The sequence below is a fragment of the Rhinatrema bivittatum genome, chromosome 2, assembly GCF_901001135.1.
Source record: "Rhinatrema bivittatum chromosome 2, aRhiBiv1.1, whole genome shotgun sequence".
NCBI classification, from domain to species: domain Eukaryota; kingdom Metazoa; phylum Chordata; class Amphibia; order Gymnophiona; family Rhinatrematidae; genus Rhinatrema; species Rhinatrema bivittatum.
The window spans coordinates 159,407,756-159,421,384 of record NC_042616.1 but is presented as its reverse complement, the minus strand read 5'-3'; the positions used below and the strand labels follow the sequence as shown (position 1 = coordinate 159,421,384).

Sequence of the window (13,629 nt, the reverse complement as noted above, 5' to 3'; positions counted from 1 at the left end):
CAGTTCACTGTTGCCTTCGCAAGAATCCTCATGATTGTCCATGGCTCTTTATCTTTCAAGGTCTTCTGTGGACAAGTTCCTGTCTTGATGGTCTTCATGTTCTTCGTTGGATGTTCCTGGCCTTCTTTTCCTGTTCCATGTTCCTGGTCTTGGGTCGGTTCCTCGTCCAAGTCTTTAGAATCTTCGCCTCATCCAAGTCTTAGGTCAAGTTCTGGTTGTTCCAGTCCTCGTTCCCAAGTTCTGCCTTTCAGCTCCTCTCTTGTCCTTCCTCCAGGTGTGCCAGCGTCATGGTCCATGACCAGCCCATGGAGGGTTGTGTAGGGTGCCTCCTGGCACAAGGCCTGTCTCAAAGTCAGTTTTCACTGGGTCAAGGCCTCGCAGTCCATCCTTGTTTTAGAGTTCCAAGTTTCAAGTTCTAAGTTCCTAGTCATGTTTCTAGCTCCAGTCTCATGGAACTTGTCCAGCCAGTGGATCTCCTGTTCCTCATTCCAAGCCATGTTCCTTGTTCCAAGAGATGTCCTGGCTCCCGTCCTCATCTGTGTCTCAGTCCAGAGCCTGTCTCGCTCCCAGAGTGGTTGACGACCAATCCATGGCGGGTTGTGTAGGGCGCACAGCAATACAGCATGGTCCGCGACCAGCCCTAGGGCTGTGTAGGGTGGGTGCGGTGCCCATTGAAGCTGAACTCTAACCTGAACCTGAGCCTTCATCCATGTTTCTCATCTCCAGAGCCTTCATCCATGTTCCTCTCTCCAGGGTCTTCATCCTAGTTTCAAGTCTTCATCCAAGTTCCAAGCCTTCAGTGTCTTTGTCCATGTTTCTTGTCATGCCATGTCCTGTCCTCATCCTTCATCTGTCCTGACTCATTCACCATTGCAAGCAGCAGGTCTGAAAGTAAGCGACTGTACCCCATGCTCATAACATGCCCATTCTGTTGAAGATCTTTTACATGTGCAAAAAAACAAACCTTAGCCACTAACTCTTCCTCGACATCACTTCTGAAAATATTAGATAGAACTGGACCTGGGACTGATTCCTGACGCATTCCCTTGGTAACCCCCTTTACCTTGGAGTGAATGCCAGTTACTGTTACCTACTCTTGTCTATTACTCAGCCAGTTGCTAACCCAGACAACCATCTCAGGGCCCAATCCTTGGCTATTCAGTTTATTTACAATTCACTTGAGCAGAACATGATATAGTCATCTGTGAAAATTATATGGAAATTATAGGTCATCTTTGCAATACAAAGATTACATAACATGGATCTGACAGATCACAGCTCACATGAAAACTAGACGAGAAAATGCAACATCAAATCAACTTAGATTAGATGTTGCATTAACTAAGCAGCGAGTTAATAAGAACACCGTGGTGTGTGGAGTATTTTTTGTACAATATTACAAAATATTGGAGATTTTGAAGTAAATAATATTTGCATTTAGAAATGATCTGCACTTATCTCTCTCTCATTGGCTCTTTGGCCTTCCTGGTGTTGCTTTATGCTATCAGTGCTGTATTGTTGGAGAGGTCAGATTGTATGTGGCATTTTATAATATTGTATTTGAGGATTTACTGTATGTTATCATGCATTGGGTACAAGCTTTACAGAAAGGAGTGAGCAAAATGAAACTAAACTAAAAAGAATAACCTACCTTTGACCAAACAGCAGCAGAGAGCCCCATGACTGGACTTATTGCAAGTATCACCAGTGTCAATTTCCATCCTTTTATGAATCCAATTACAAATCCTGCAAGGAACGTGGCTAAAGACTGAAACAGCATTGCAATTTTGTCACCTATTCCTTCATTAATTTTAGAGATATCACTGGAAAACAAACAAATAGATAAAGCACAGTGAACAAGAGCTGCAAACAAATCATTCAGATCTCTGTTAAGAGAAATACTTTGCAAAATTGTCATATGATATTGCCAATCCTGGGAAATAACCTGTTTAATGACTGTTATTTTTTTCTCTTTCGTTAACTTGCCTTTGTTTTCTATTGCCTGTATAGGATATGCTCACTAAACACTCATTTGAATCATTTCAGCAGACTAGTGACCTACCAACTAGTATTTCCTTGAAAAGAGAGTATACAATAGCTGAGCTATTTAAACAGTCACAGTGAGCGTAAATGTCAAACAGAGCTACAGGTGAAGGCATCTATTTGACCTATTTTGACCTATGTTGTTCATGATGATGTAATGCAATGTTGTTAATGATTATGATTATGGAAGAATGGGTAACAAATATATATATTTTTTCAAAATAATTTTTATTAATAGGAAGACGTTACACAAATCTGAGATAGCAATAGCAGATGCAAACAGAAAAAAAAAACTGCGTACAATACAAGCGTTGCACAAAAATGTGTGGTTCAACAACCAATCCTCTGTCAACGTACTCCCCATTTTTCCGTTTTTATACCCTCCATCCACTTAAAATAAATAAATCTAATGGAAAGTAAAGGCAATTATCTTAGGAAGCCTGCTAATAAGGATACTACTATTTCTGAATTTTAATTTTCCCTTTAAATTTTTTAAATTCAATTTCTTAAGATTGTTATATGCATCTAGTGTGGTTGCCAAGTTAATGCCTTAGATATGTAGAAATAAAGATCAAATTAACTTAGGGCCTGATTTATTAAGCTTTTTTGCCCATAGACACAGAATAGGAAAAAAAAAGCCTTAGTGTTTCAGACCCTTACTCCAAGAGGACTAAGGGTCTGAAACTTCACCCCACATTTCTGCAGACCAGGAGGAAGAGGGACAGATGAGGGACATTCGCAGCCATTAGAAGCCTCTAACCGCACTGTCGCAAGTTTAGTGGAGGCGGAGAAGAGAAGGGGCTGACTGTGGTTGTCAAAACATTTGCAGCCTCTGCTGCACGCAGAGGAAAGCTGGGTTACCACATAGATGAGAAACTTTCCCCTACTATTGCCCTGTGCTCTGAAAGTAGCCTGACAGAAAGAGAGGGAGCTCTACCACAACAGTGAATACAATGGCTCAAAGGAAGAAAGGATGAAATGAGACCGGGGATGACAGTACGAGGGGATAGACAGAGGGAATAAGGAATGAGCAGGAATGGAAGAAAAAGAAGGGGAGAGGAATCCATGACTGACCTGGTTAAGTGGAGTAAGAGTGGACGGCAGCCTCTCAAGTGAGAGAAGGAGAGGATCCCCTGAAATTAGGCTGGTCAGAGACCGAGGACCACCATGGTCCAGGAAGGAAGAAGGGAAAGTAGACCTCCGGGCACAAAAGAGAAGAGAGGAGACAACAGCCAGGTTTGGATGTGACATTAAACAGAAGTTATTTAGGGGGGACAAACAGGCAGACATGAGGCCTTCTCTTTTAAAAGCAGGCTATTGTTTCACGCTTCTAAAATCTAAATTATTTTGTGACTGTCATTTTCTGTATGTGTTGTAAGAATCATTAAAAAAAAAAAATCAAGTATAAAAGAACAGGCTAAAAGAGACTCTGAGTTTTCAGGGAGGGTGAGTTTCAAAACTTTTTATTTGGGTAAACACCTTACCCATGTAAAGAGACCCTTGGAAAATTGCTATTTCCTGCCACTGAGGGTAAAAAATACCTACCCTGTGAACAGCACACTTTTACCTGCGGGGGCTAAATGGAGTAGAGATTACATTTTGAAGTCATCGTGCATACTTTCAAAGCAGATGAAAAGGACACAGGTACAAAAGTACTGGCTTTCCCTCATCAGTCTGAGTTTTCAAACGGGAACTCTGTGTGCAGTTTCCCTTTGAAAATTAGATTGCAGGTCTGCAGGTACCAGTGCTGATTTTCTGCCTGGAATTTTTTTTCTTTTTAATTTGCTTCCTTTTCCCCATTACAATTGGATTGGAAGGTGGAATGCCCTCAACCTTTAGCTATAAGGGCAATTTTTAAATAGCTTTGGAAACTGCCCTTCCCTACGTATTTAATTTTGATCAAAGTTTTATACATTATGAATAATTCTGGAGTGCACCTTATTATTCCTTTTGTTATGCATGCAAAAATTAGAGACGTGTATATGGGGTCCATGAAACTTGTTGAAGCTGAAAAGGGGGTCCATGTTCCCTGAAAGGTTGGGAATCTCTGCCCTAGAGAAAAAGGATGAGGAAACCGCATGGCGCATGCCTGTGTTGTGACATCAGAGCGAACTGAGAGGAAGCCAAAAAAACGCTTGCCCAAACTTCATGATTATTCTTATAAATTGGACTAAATATGCATGATTAAGTGGCATTCTTGCTGCGCACTGTGCACGTCAGAGGAGAGGGGGTGGTGTCATAGCTAGCTAAGGGGGTCATTTTCTGAGGCTTATCGCGTGCGATAGCTTGCTAGGGGCGGCGAGGGGAGGAGTCGGGGTGGACTCCGCGATGTCTTTGCTGGCGGCGATAAGGTAAGACACGTTATCGTCGCCAGTAGCGCGCCCAATAGCACCACCTTTCTCGGTGGTGCTATCAGGTGCGAAAGCTGGCAGCGAAAACACCACAGTGGTGCGATGGCTGCCGGCTTTCGCAGGCCCGCCCCCCTGTTTTCGCTGGATTCATCATTCTGCAGTAGAATGGTGAATCCAGGCCTAAGTTTGGTGACAGAAACAGATTAGTATTTCCAAACCCTCTCCTGGAGGAACACCTAACCAGCTGTATTTTTAGGATATCTGTAATGAATATATGCGAGACAGATTTGCATATATATGAGACCCCCAATGAATGCAAATCTGTCTAATACACATTCATTGGGGCAATCCTGAAAACCCGACTGGATAGGTGAGCCTCCAGGAGACGGCTGGGAAACACTGACATAGAGAGAGGGATCTTTTCTTGAGAAGGCCTTAAGCATTCCCCTTTCTCTCATTTCTCCCTCTTCTAAGCCCCTACTCTGGAAGGTCTATGCAAGCACCGGTAGCAACTCACTTTGAACTCTTTTGGTGGAAAAGTGTGTCATAACCAGATGATGACGATGGTGGACTGAGCAGCACCGGCGCCTCCTAGACTAAACCCCAGCACCCCTCTTGTGCAAACAGCAGCCACCCTCTCTCCATTCCCTCTGTCATTTATTGAGATCTAATACTTATTGTAAGGTAATAGGTAATTATTAGCCAAGCCGCTTGCCCCATTTCTTAGAATTTCACAGCTTTTTTGAGAGACAGTGGTTAGAGCTCTTCAGCATTGTGATGGGAAGTTACTAAAACTAAGATCTTTTTTTTTTTTTTTTTTTTTTTTTAAATTCTTCGACTATCCACAGCTATCATGTAGAGTATACTGTTATAGTATTTATTCCCAGTTTTCTAGAACATGAGATTGATATTCAAAGGGTTTGTGTGAGTAACCTTTGGAGGTAGCTGGACAAAAGCCTGGATTTTGCTATTTCCTCCCAACAAGCAGAAAAATGTTGTGCATACAACTCAAAGTGTGCATAAAATTTATATGGACAAAAGACGCTCCAGTGCAGGGCTAAACATTAGCTGATATCCACAGAGTGCTGACTAAATTTACCTGCCTGAGTCTGGCTGGAAAATTACCTGTCTTAAAGTTATTTCAGTAAAATTAAACACATAACTTTATCCGTGTAAAGACAGCGGCAGACTTAACTGGATAAGCCCTGCTAGATATCTGGATAAAGTTACGTAACTTTACCTGGATAATTTACCAGCTCGCCAGCTCTCTGAATATTGACCTCTGCGTTTATATGGTCAGCGGGAGGTATCTTTCTTGTCGCTAGGGATCTGACTCAGAGCTGGGATAAGGGACAGAGGTGACTGGAGGGGAGCAGCTGCCCCAGGTGAGGAGCCCAAGGGAGCATCATCAGCAAAGCTACTTTTACCTCTGCTCATAAGCACACAAGGCTCTACCTGAATACTCTATTAACCAGTGCCCAAAATCTCAGGCAGCAGAGATCAACCCTTTGTTTCCTACTCCAGCCCCTCCCCTCCCAGACAGCATGCAAGGAACTGGATGTGAGCCTGGAGAAGACAGAGCACAATGCAAAGCAAAGAAGAGCCCTCCCTAATCCAGCCTCTCTCCTCTTTTTTCCCCCCCATCTCCTCCTTGCAGGGATCAGAAAGGGTGGGGGGGGGGGGGGGTGGAACTGGAGAGGAAAGCAGAACAAAGCAGTTTTTACCTGCATATTTCTTTTTCTAATTTGTGATCCCTTATTCTGTATTTGATGAGAGTCTGTGTTCTATATGGGTGATGGAGGTGAAGAATTCTGCTGGCACGTAGGTTCTGTGTAGGGATCTGTGAGCGACATTACGGATGGGATAGAAGGTAAGGTTTGTCTTTTTGCGGACGACACTAAGATCTGCAACAGAGTGGACACGCCGGAAGGAGTGGAGAGAATGAGACGGGATTTAAGGAAACTGGAAGAGTGGTCGAAGATATGGCAGCTGAGATTCAATGCCAAGAAGTGCAAATTCATGCATATGGGGAGTGGAAATCCGAATGAACTGTATTTGATGGGGGGGGGAAAGGCTGAAGTGCACGGAGCAGGAGAGAGACCTTGGGGTGATAGTGTCTAATGATATGAAGTCTGCGAAACAATGCGACAAGGCGATAGCAAAAGCCAGAAGAATGCTGGGCTGCATAGAGAGAGGAATATCGAGTAAGAAAAGGGAAGTGATTATCCCCTTGTACAGGTCCTTGGTGAGGCCTCACCTGGAGTACTGTGTTCAGTTCTGGAGACCGTATCTACAAAGAGACAAAGACAAGATGGAAGCGGTACAGAGAAGGGCGACCAGGAAGGTGGAGGATCTTCATTGGATGACGTACGAGGAGAGATTGAAGAATCTAAATATGTACACGCTGGAGGAAAGGAGGAGCAGGGGTGATATGATTCAGACCTTCAGATACTTGAAAAACTTTAATGATCCAAAGACAACGACAAACCTTTTCCGTAGGAAAAAAATCAGCAGAACCAGAGGTCACGAGCTGAGGCTCCGGGGAGGAAGACTAAGAACCAAAGTCAGGAAGTATTTCTTCACGGAAAGGGTGGTGGATGCCTGGAATGCCCTTCCTGAGGAAGTGGTGAAGTCTAAAACTGTGAAGGACTTCAAAGGGGCGTGGGATAAACACTGTGGATCCATCAAGTCTAGTGGGCATAAATAGAGGAGGCAGCAAACACTGCACGGAGCGGCAGTAGCCACTGAGGCATTCACGGAGCGGGATGCCAGTGGCCAGTGATTGGTGTTCCACCTTCACGGAGCGGAAGGATGGAGGGCTGCCATCTCAAAAAAAAAAAAAATTAAAATTAAAAAAAAAAAACAAACAAGCAAACAAAACAGGGGTGGGTAAGGGGCAGGGGTGTGGCCTGCTGGTTGCAGCGGTTGCTACCCCTGATTGAGCTGGATGTTCACTAGGATGGCGCTGCTCTCTGCATTGGTGGAGGGGTGGAAGGGAATTGGGGCCGGAGGGTGCTGGAAGCCAATAGAGACGGGTGGGAGGGAGAAAAAGGGGGAAAAAAATGGATAAACTGCGTAGCTTGCTGGGCAGACTGGATGGGCCGTTGGTCTTCTTCTGCCGTCACTTCTATGTTTCTATGTTTCTATGACGCAGTCCAGCGTGTTCTGTTTTCCCACTAAAAGGGGTATTGGTGTTTTAGACTCAGGTGGAATATTTGCAGTGCTGCCTTTTCATTCATTGCTGTTGCTGTTTGAGTTCTGGGAGTTAGTGTTGTATTGTTATAGCAGGCTTGCTATATAGTTTCTGAGTGACTTTTTGCAGGGTTTGTGTGTTACTTTACAAAATGCTTGATAATGGAGACACTTGTGTCACTGTAACCGAAGTGACAACACAATTTGAATGTTTTTTTCTATGGTGAGTTGTAAAGAGAAAAATTGTCAGTTCAACCCAGCCAGCCTTCAACAAAATATAATAAGAAATTCTTTGAACTGATAAATGTAGGTATTTCTTGGGATTTTTTTTTTTGCAGTTTATTTCCAAAAATTTCATAACACATATTCATTAGACTGTGACATGATTTCTGAAACATATATTTTGCAAAACAAAGTTTTAATATTTCAAAGTATGATTTTTTTATTTATTTATTTAGAGTTTTATATACTGACATTCTTGAAATTTGATATTATTGATTATGATATCCAGTTATGTAATTTTAAAGGATTGTTCTGAGAAGGGTTGAGGTGGGGACATACTGATAGTTGAGTTTAATTTTAAACACTCAAGGTGAGTCTATGAGCCTGAAAAATAATTGAGGAGGATGCACAAGGCTGAAGAAATTAGCAGAGTCAGGCCCGGTGCAACCAGGTGTGCATATCGTGCAATTGCGAGGGGCAACAAACCCAGAGGGGTGGCAGCAGCGGGTGATGTTGAGACATCATCAACCTCCCAAGTCCCAGGAAATCCGTGCAGTGCCAACCGGAGCAGGATCTATAGACTTGGGGAGGAGGGAGGAACAGATGTGCACACTCTTCCCCTGCCCTGCAGCACTGGTCGGTCACTGATGGCTCCCAAGGCCGCAGCTGCTGTAACCAGTAGAGTTGCAAAGCCCTCAAAGTAGCGCCACTGGTGCTGGCCTACCTCACAGTCAATAGCTGAGAGTGGCAGGAGCTGCATCAAAAGGGAAAGGAAGAATTGCTTTCGGGCCAGGGACCTGCCGGAAGCACTTAAGCAGCACAGGGAGCCCTTGTGTGTGTTTGTGCGTGTGTGTGGTGTGTGTGTGTGTGTGTGTGAATGGCTGCCTGCCTGCCTGTCAGCCTGGGGTGTGTGTGTGTTTGTGAATGGCTGTCTGCCATCTTCGGGTGTGCGTGTGTGTGTGTGCGTGTGTCTGTGTGTATGTGTGTGAATGGTTGCCAGTCTTGGATGTGATGTATGTGTGTGTGTGTGAATGTGTGTGAATGGCTGTCTGCCAGTCTGGAGTGTTTGTGTGTGCCTGAATGGCATCCAACCTGCTTGTGGTGTGTGAAAAAAGTTTGTGCCAACCCCACTAATGCAGGACAAGCTTAGGATGACTTAAAATGAAAGGTTTTCAGGTATGAGGAACAGGGTTTTTTTTCCATCCTTATTAATTTAATTACTGGGTGTTTGTGTCTGCTATTTAAAATATTTTATTGCTGTTTGTAAAATTTTAAAAACTTTTTATATGTGTTCTTAATTACTGAATGTTGTTCTGTTCATCAGCTCTTTGGCAATAATCCTTTTATTAGTGTGGTTTACTGTGATTGATTTATATTTCTTGATTTATGAGGTCTAGTGATGATTCTGTTTTTTCCATTGCTGCATTGCTTACAGAATCTGTCTTGTTGCAGTTTCCAGTTTGGTTTCTGTCTACATGCTTCTGTTTATACTTTATTCTGTATTTGGTGAAGGTCTGTCTCTATTCTGCATGTGTGACCAAGGTGGAGTATTCTGCTAGCATGTAGTTTCTGTGCAGGGATTTATAGCAGCTTGGTTTGTTTTCGGACCTGGTGTAGTATTTGCAATGTTGCCTTTTCACAGATAGAGTTGTTCCTGTTTGAATGACTGCAGTTAGTACTGTTTTGATATTATTGTCTGTTATTATTATTGTTTTGATATTATTGATATTATTGTCTGATATTATTACTGTTTTGATATTATTATCATTCAAGGCCTACCAAGGGCCAGACCCACATCTAACAAGTGTTATAACAGGCCTAATAACATATGGGTTCCAAGTTTCTTTTTTTGCAGGGTTTTCTGGGTGGCAGCACAGCAGTGCATGTTTTTCTGTACAACACAATAGTAACAGGTGCAGCAGGTGTCATTTTTACATACCGGTAGGTGGGGAAGAGCACCTGAAGATCCCTCCTGCACAATTTAGGATTTTTTTTGGAACTGCGGTTGAGGTAAGATATGTTCGGGATGGGGGGTGTCAATTTTGAAAGTTTGGATCACTGGATGGAGAAGGGAAAGGGTCTGGGACAGAACATGAGGCCAATAGTTTCTATTGTGTGTTGGTTAATTGGAAAAAAAAAATTCAGCGCTTCAAAAATAGAATGGGGAGGAGTGGGGCATCACAGTAACTGTTCGCACAGGGCAGCAAAAATGCTAGCACCGGTTCTGAGGGATGTGGTTCCCAAATCTGTTCTGGGAGACTCACAGCAACTCGTGTTTTCAGGATATTTCAATGAATAATAAGCTTTTGCAGCTGAAAGGAAGGGGCTCACTGGCCCTATGTTGATTTTACGTTTCTGTAGCTATTGCTGCTGCCACTGCAGAAGGATCATAAGCATTACAGGCCGAGAGAAAGAGGGTGAGGGGAGGGAGCTGTGCTTGGCAGGGTAAAGAGAGGTGCCAAAGAAGGGACTGATGCTGTGCAGTAGACTGGGGTGCTGCTGCTGCTGGGCAGGAATAGGTAAAGGAGAGGGCACGCACGTTGCTGGGCAAGTGGTGGATAAGAGTGAAAGGGGGATGCAAGACATGGAGGGAGGTGCGCTGGAGAAAGAGGAAGACTTAGGGCAAGTGGTGGGGGGGACAGGCGGGTCCCCCAAGACTTACCAAAAGTTCCTGGGGATCCAGCGGGGGTACGGGAGCGATCTCCTGCACTTGGGCCGTCGGCCGCCAGTAATCAAAATGACGCCGGTGCCATTGGTCAGCCCTTGTCACATCGTAGGAGCACAAGATGGCACCGGCCATCCATTGCTCCTACCATGTGACAGGGGCTGACCAATGGCACCGGTAGCCCCTGTGACATAGTAGGTCAAAGTCTATCAGCGCCATTTTGATGCGAGGCAGGCCAGACAGCCCGACGGCACGGAGGGAGAAATCGCTCGCGGGATCCCGCTGGACCACCAGGGATGTTAGTAAGTCTTGGGGAGGGATCGGGATGGTGGGGGGGGGGGTTGTATTATAGAAAATTTTAATGCTTGGGGTGGGTTTTTATTTAAAAAAAATAAAATATGCCCCTCCCACCGTACAAACCCGAAAAACAAATTTTCCCTGAAGTTCGGGGAAAATCCATTTCGGGGTTCAGGGCCCCCGACCCACGACGAATTAGGCAATTTCGAAAAAATTGCCTAATTCGTGATAAACGAATGCACATCTCTAGTCACTACCTCCAAGTATTCAGCCTCCGCTCTCTATTCCAGCTACGAATTAGCAAGGAATCTCCCTGCTGATCTCTGCCTGCTACCAGATGCCTTTGCTCTGTGTACTTTCGCTCCAGAACGACTTAGGTACCTTCTCCTCAGGGGCCTTGCCTAGCTCCTACCTTCCCTCCAGGGATACCAGCTACCAACAAGGACTTTCAAGGTACCCACTCCTCAGGGGCCTTGCCTCACTCCTTCCTACCCTCCGGGGTTACCAGCTTCTACGAGGACGCCTAAGGTACCCGCTCCTCGGGGACCTTACTCCGTCCCGGACCTCCATCCACAGGGGTTCCTCTCTACAGCAGCTTCCAGCCTCAGAGTGAGTACCTCAGCTCTTGGTCTATCTCTGCCTTGTCTCACCTCCTCTATTGTAGATTCTCTGCCTACCCCCGCATCGCGGACCACTACCGGATCTACCCTCACTGGCATATCAACGGTACCCAGGTTCTCTGCCTACCCCGCTCTGCAGACCACTACTGGACCCATCATCCTCTCGAGACCTGATGAGACTCTTTATCTGCGCTGCACTGTACAGACTGGACTATGCCATCAGAGACTCTTGTCCTCTGGCTAGGATCATAGCCTGCTCCCCGGGCCACCAACTACATTGCTGTATAATAAAGTCTATCGCTCCGCTGTGTGTATTACTGCTAAGAACCGGCCTATCACTACAGGTCCCCACAGGGCGGAGCCCTGTGGGAGGAGCCATCTCTTGTAATGACCAGGGGTCCACAACTCAATGTCTAAAATACAAGATGGGTTTTACCACCCAGCATGCATGGGTTTGGAGTTTTGATTTCTCTAAGAAAGGCAGGATTCCACACCTACAAGCAAACAAACCTGAGACTGGGTCAGACCGTCCCAGGTGACTTGGAACTATCTTGAGAAGCTGAGCGAGCTCAGCATTTATAGAACAAAAGAGAGCCCACTACAACAAGAGAAATCTCCCCAAAGAAAAGATGAAGGGGAACGTGGTAGGGGCTGGGGAACAGGGATGCACACTATAAATGAATGCAGAGATCACACAATGGCACAGCTGTGCAGGTGTCTTTCACAGTACCTCATCCCCTCTGACACCCAGCCAAAGTCTGCTTCTCTCCCAGAGCCTCTGTTATGATTTTTTTTTTCTGGGGTTCAAAATCCACATCTTGAAGAAATTGTTTTTCCCTTGGGATTCACTTTAAGCCAAGAGTTCATGGCTAATGGTTCCTATCAACTGTGCTCTAAAAGTCCTTAAAAGCCAGCTCTGAGGCTTGTAGCATCTGTTTCCCTGCATCTGGTAATGCCTCCCCAGAGTGGATTATCGACATTATTATAATCAGACAGTGAAAAAAGCAAGATCCAAATGCTTGCCGCTCGTGTAATGACACATCCATAAATAGATCCTAAAGGGGTTTCCATAGAAACACCTGCCGGTACTTGTGCTGGCAGCTGCCGTCAAGGGAGGCCCTTACTGATAACCTCGGAGGTAGGTGCAAATGCTGGCCTCCAACGTAAGACAGCAGCAGCAAGCATGGTGAGCAAGTCACTTCGGGTGCCAAGCTGCCACTAGGGTTTTCACATCCCCAAGGAGGGGTTGTAGGATCTCTTGTCCAAGAAAGCCACAAATGTATTTTTTCATGTCTGTCAGTCCCTGTGATTCAACCACTATAGTATCACCCCAATGGTAGCTGAAATATGCCGGTGTGTTAGGGTACAGCTTACCAATACTCCAAGGCCTTCCAAAAATAGCACATCTAGTATGAGTGAGCCTCAGAGGCACCCCACAAAGCAGGGATGCTAAAATATCACTTCATGCAGACTAGAAAGCTGATATATATATTTTTTCTAATTTCAGTAACTACTGTGCTTTCTAATGCTTAAAAATCTTAAGCAAATTGTAAATATGTTATGCCTTGTATTTGATTGAATAATGTTGAGAAATTAATCTTAAATTGGTTTACACAAGCGTGCAAAATTAGAGAAAGCAAAATTTGCATCACAGAGTGAGGGTTTTGCTTCTATTTCTTTTACAAAGGAATTTTCTTTTTCCAGAAAAAAATCAGAAGGACCTTGATCAATATTTCTGCAGTGAAAATTGCTATTTGCCTCTGCTTACTCTGTAAGCCGTGTGTTCAATTCTCCGGCATCGTTCACGTCGAACCACCCTATCTCCTGTCGCAGGACCGCGTGGAAGAATTCTCGCCTGATCTTCCTGATCTGTCGGCCAGCTGCCAGGGTCCAAAACGAGATCTGGATGTAGGCAGCAATCAGAACAGCCAAACCAATCAAGCTGTAGAGGTACGCGTACCTGAAAGCAATGGCAGTGCAGAGCACTTTAGTAGAAATTTGTTGTATTGATATTTTAACAAAATCCACACAGAATTAATAGAACATTGATGCATTCTTCCATACAATGGATATCATATCAACTCTCTTACAACTAATAGTCTCAACTGGACTGATTTTGGTTAATAAGAGCAAGCAAAACAAATTACAGCATTTACAGTGTACCGTGATGAAGGAAGAAAACACGTGCATGTGTGTTTGCCTTTTCCTTCTTTCACAGAACATGTTTAGTGGTTTCTAA

General features: G+C 44.5%; 1 protein-coding gene across 2 annotated transcripts in view; it reads right to left on the bottom strand.

Moving 5' to 3' along the window:
• The window catches only part of LOC115084224 (multidrug resistance protein 1-like), a 201,105-nt gene that overhangs the window by 101,294 nt on the left and 86,182 nt on the right, over positions 1-13,629 (bottom strand). For both annotated transcript variants that reach the window (XM_029588806.1, XM_029588807.1), the window contains 2 exons: positions 13,159-13,350; positions 1,652-1,823 (listed from right to left, as the gene is read on the bottom strand). In XM_029588806.1, the coding sequence (XP_029444666.1) occupies positions 1,652-1,823; positions 13,159-13,350 (364 nt within the window). The remainder of the gene's footprint in view (positions 1-1,651; positions 1,824-13,158; positions 13,351-13,629) is intronic.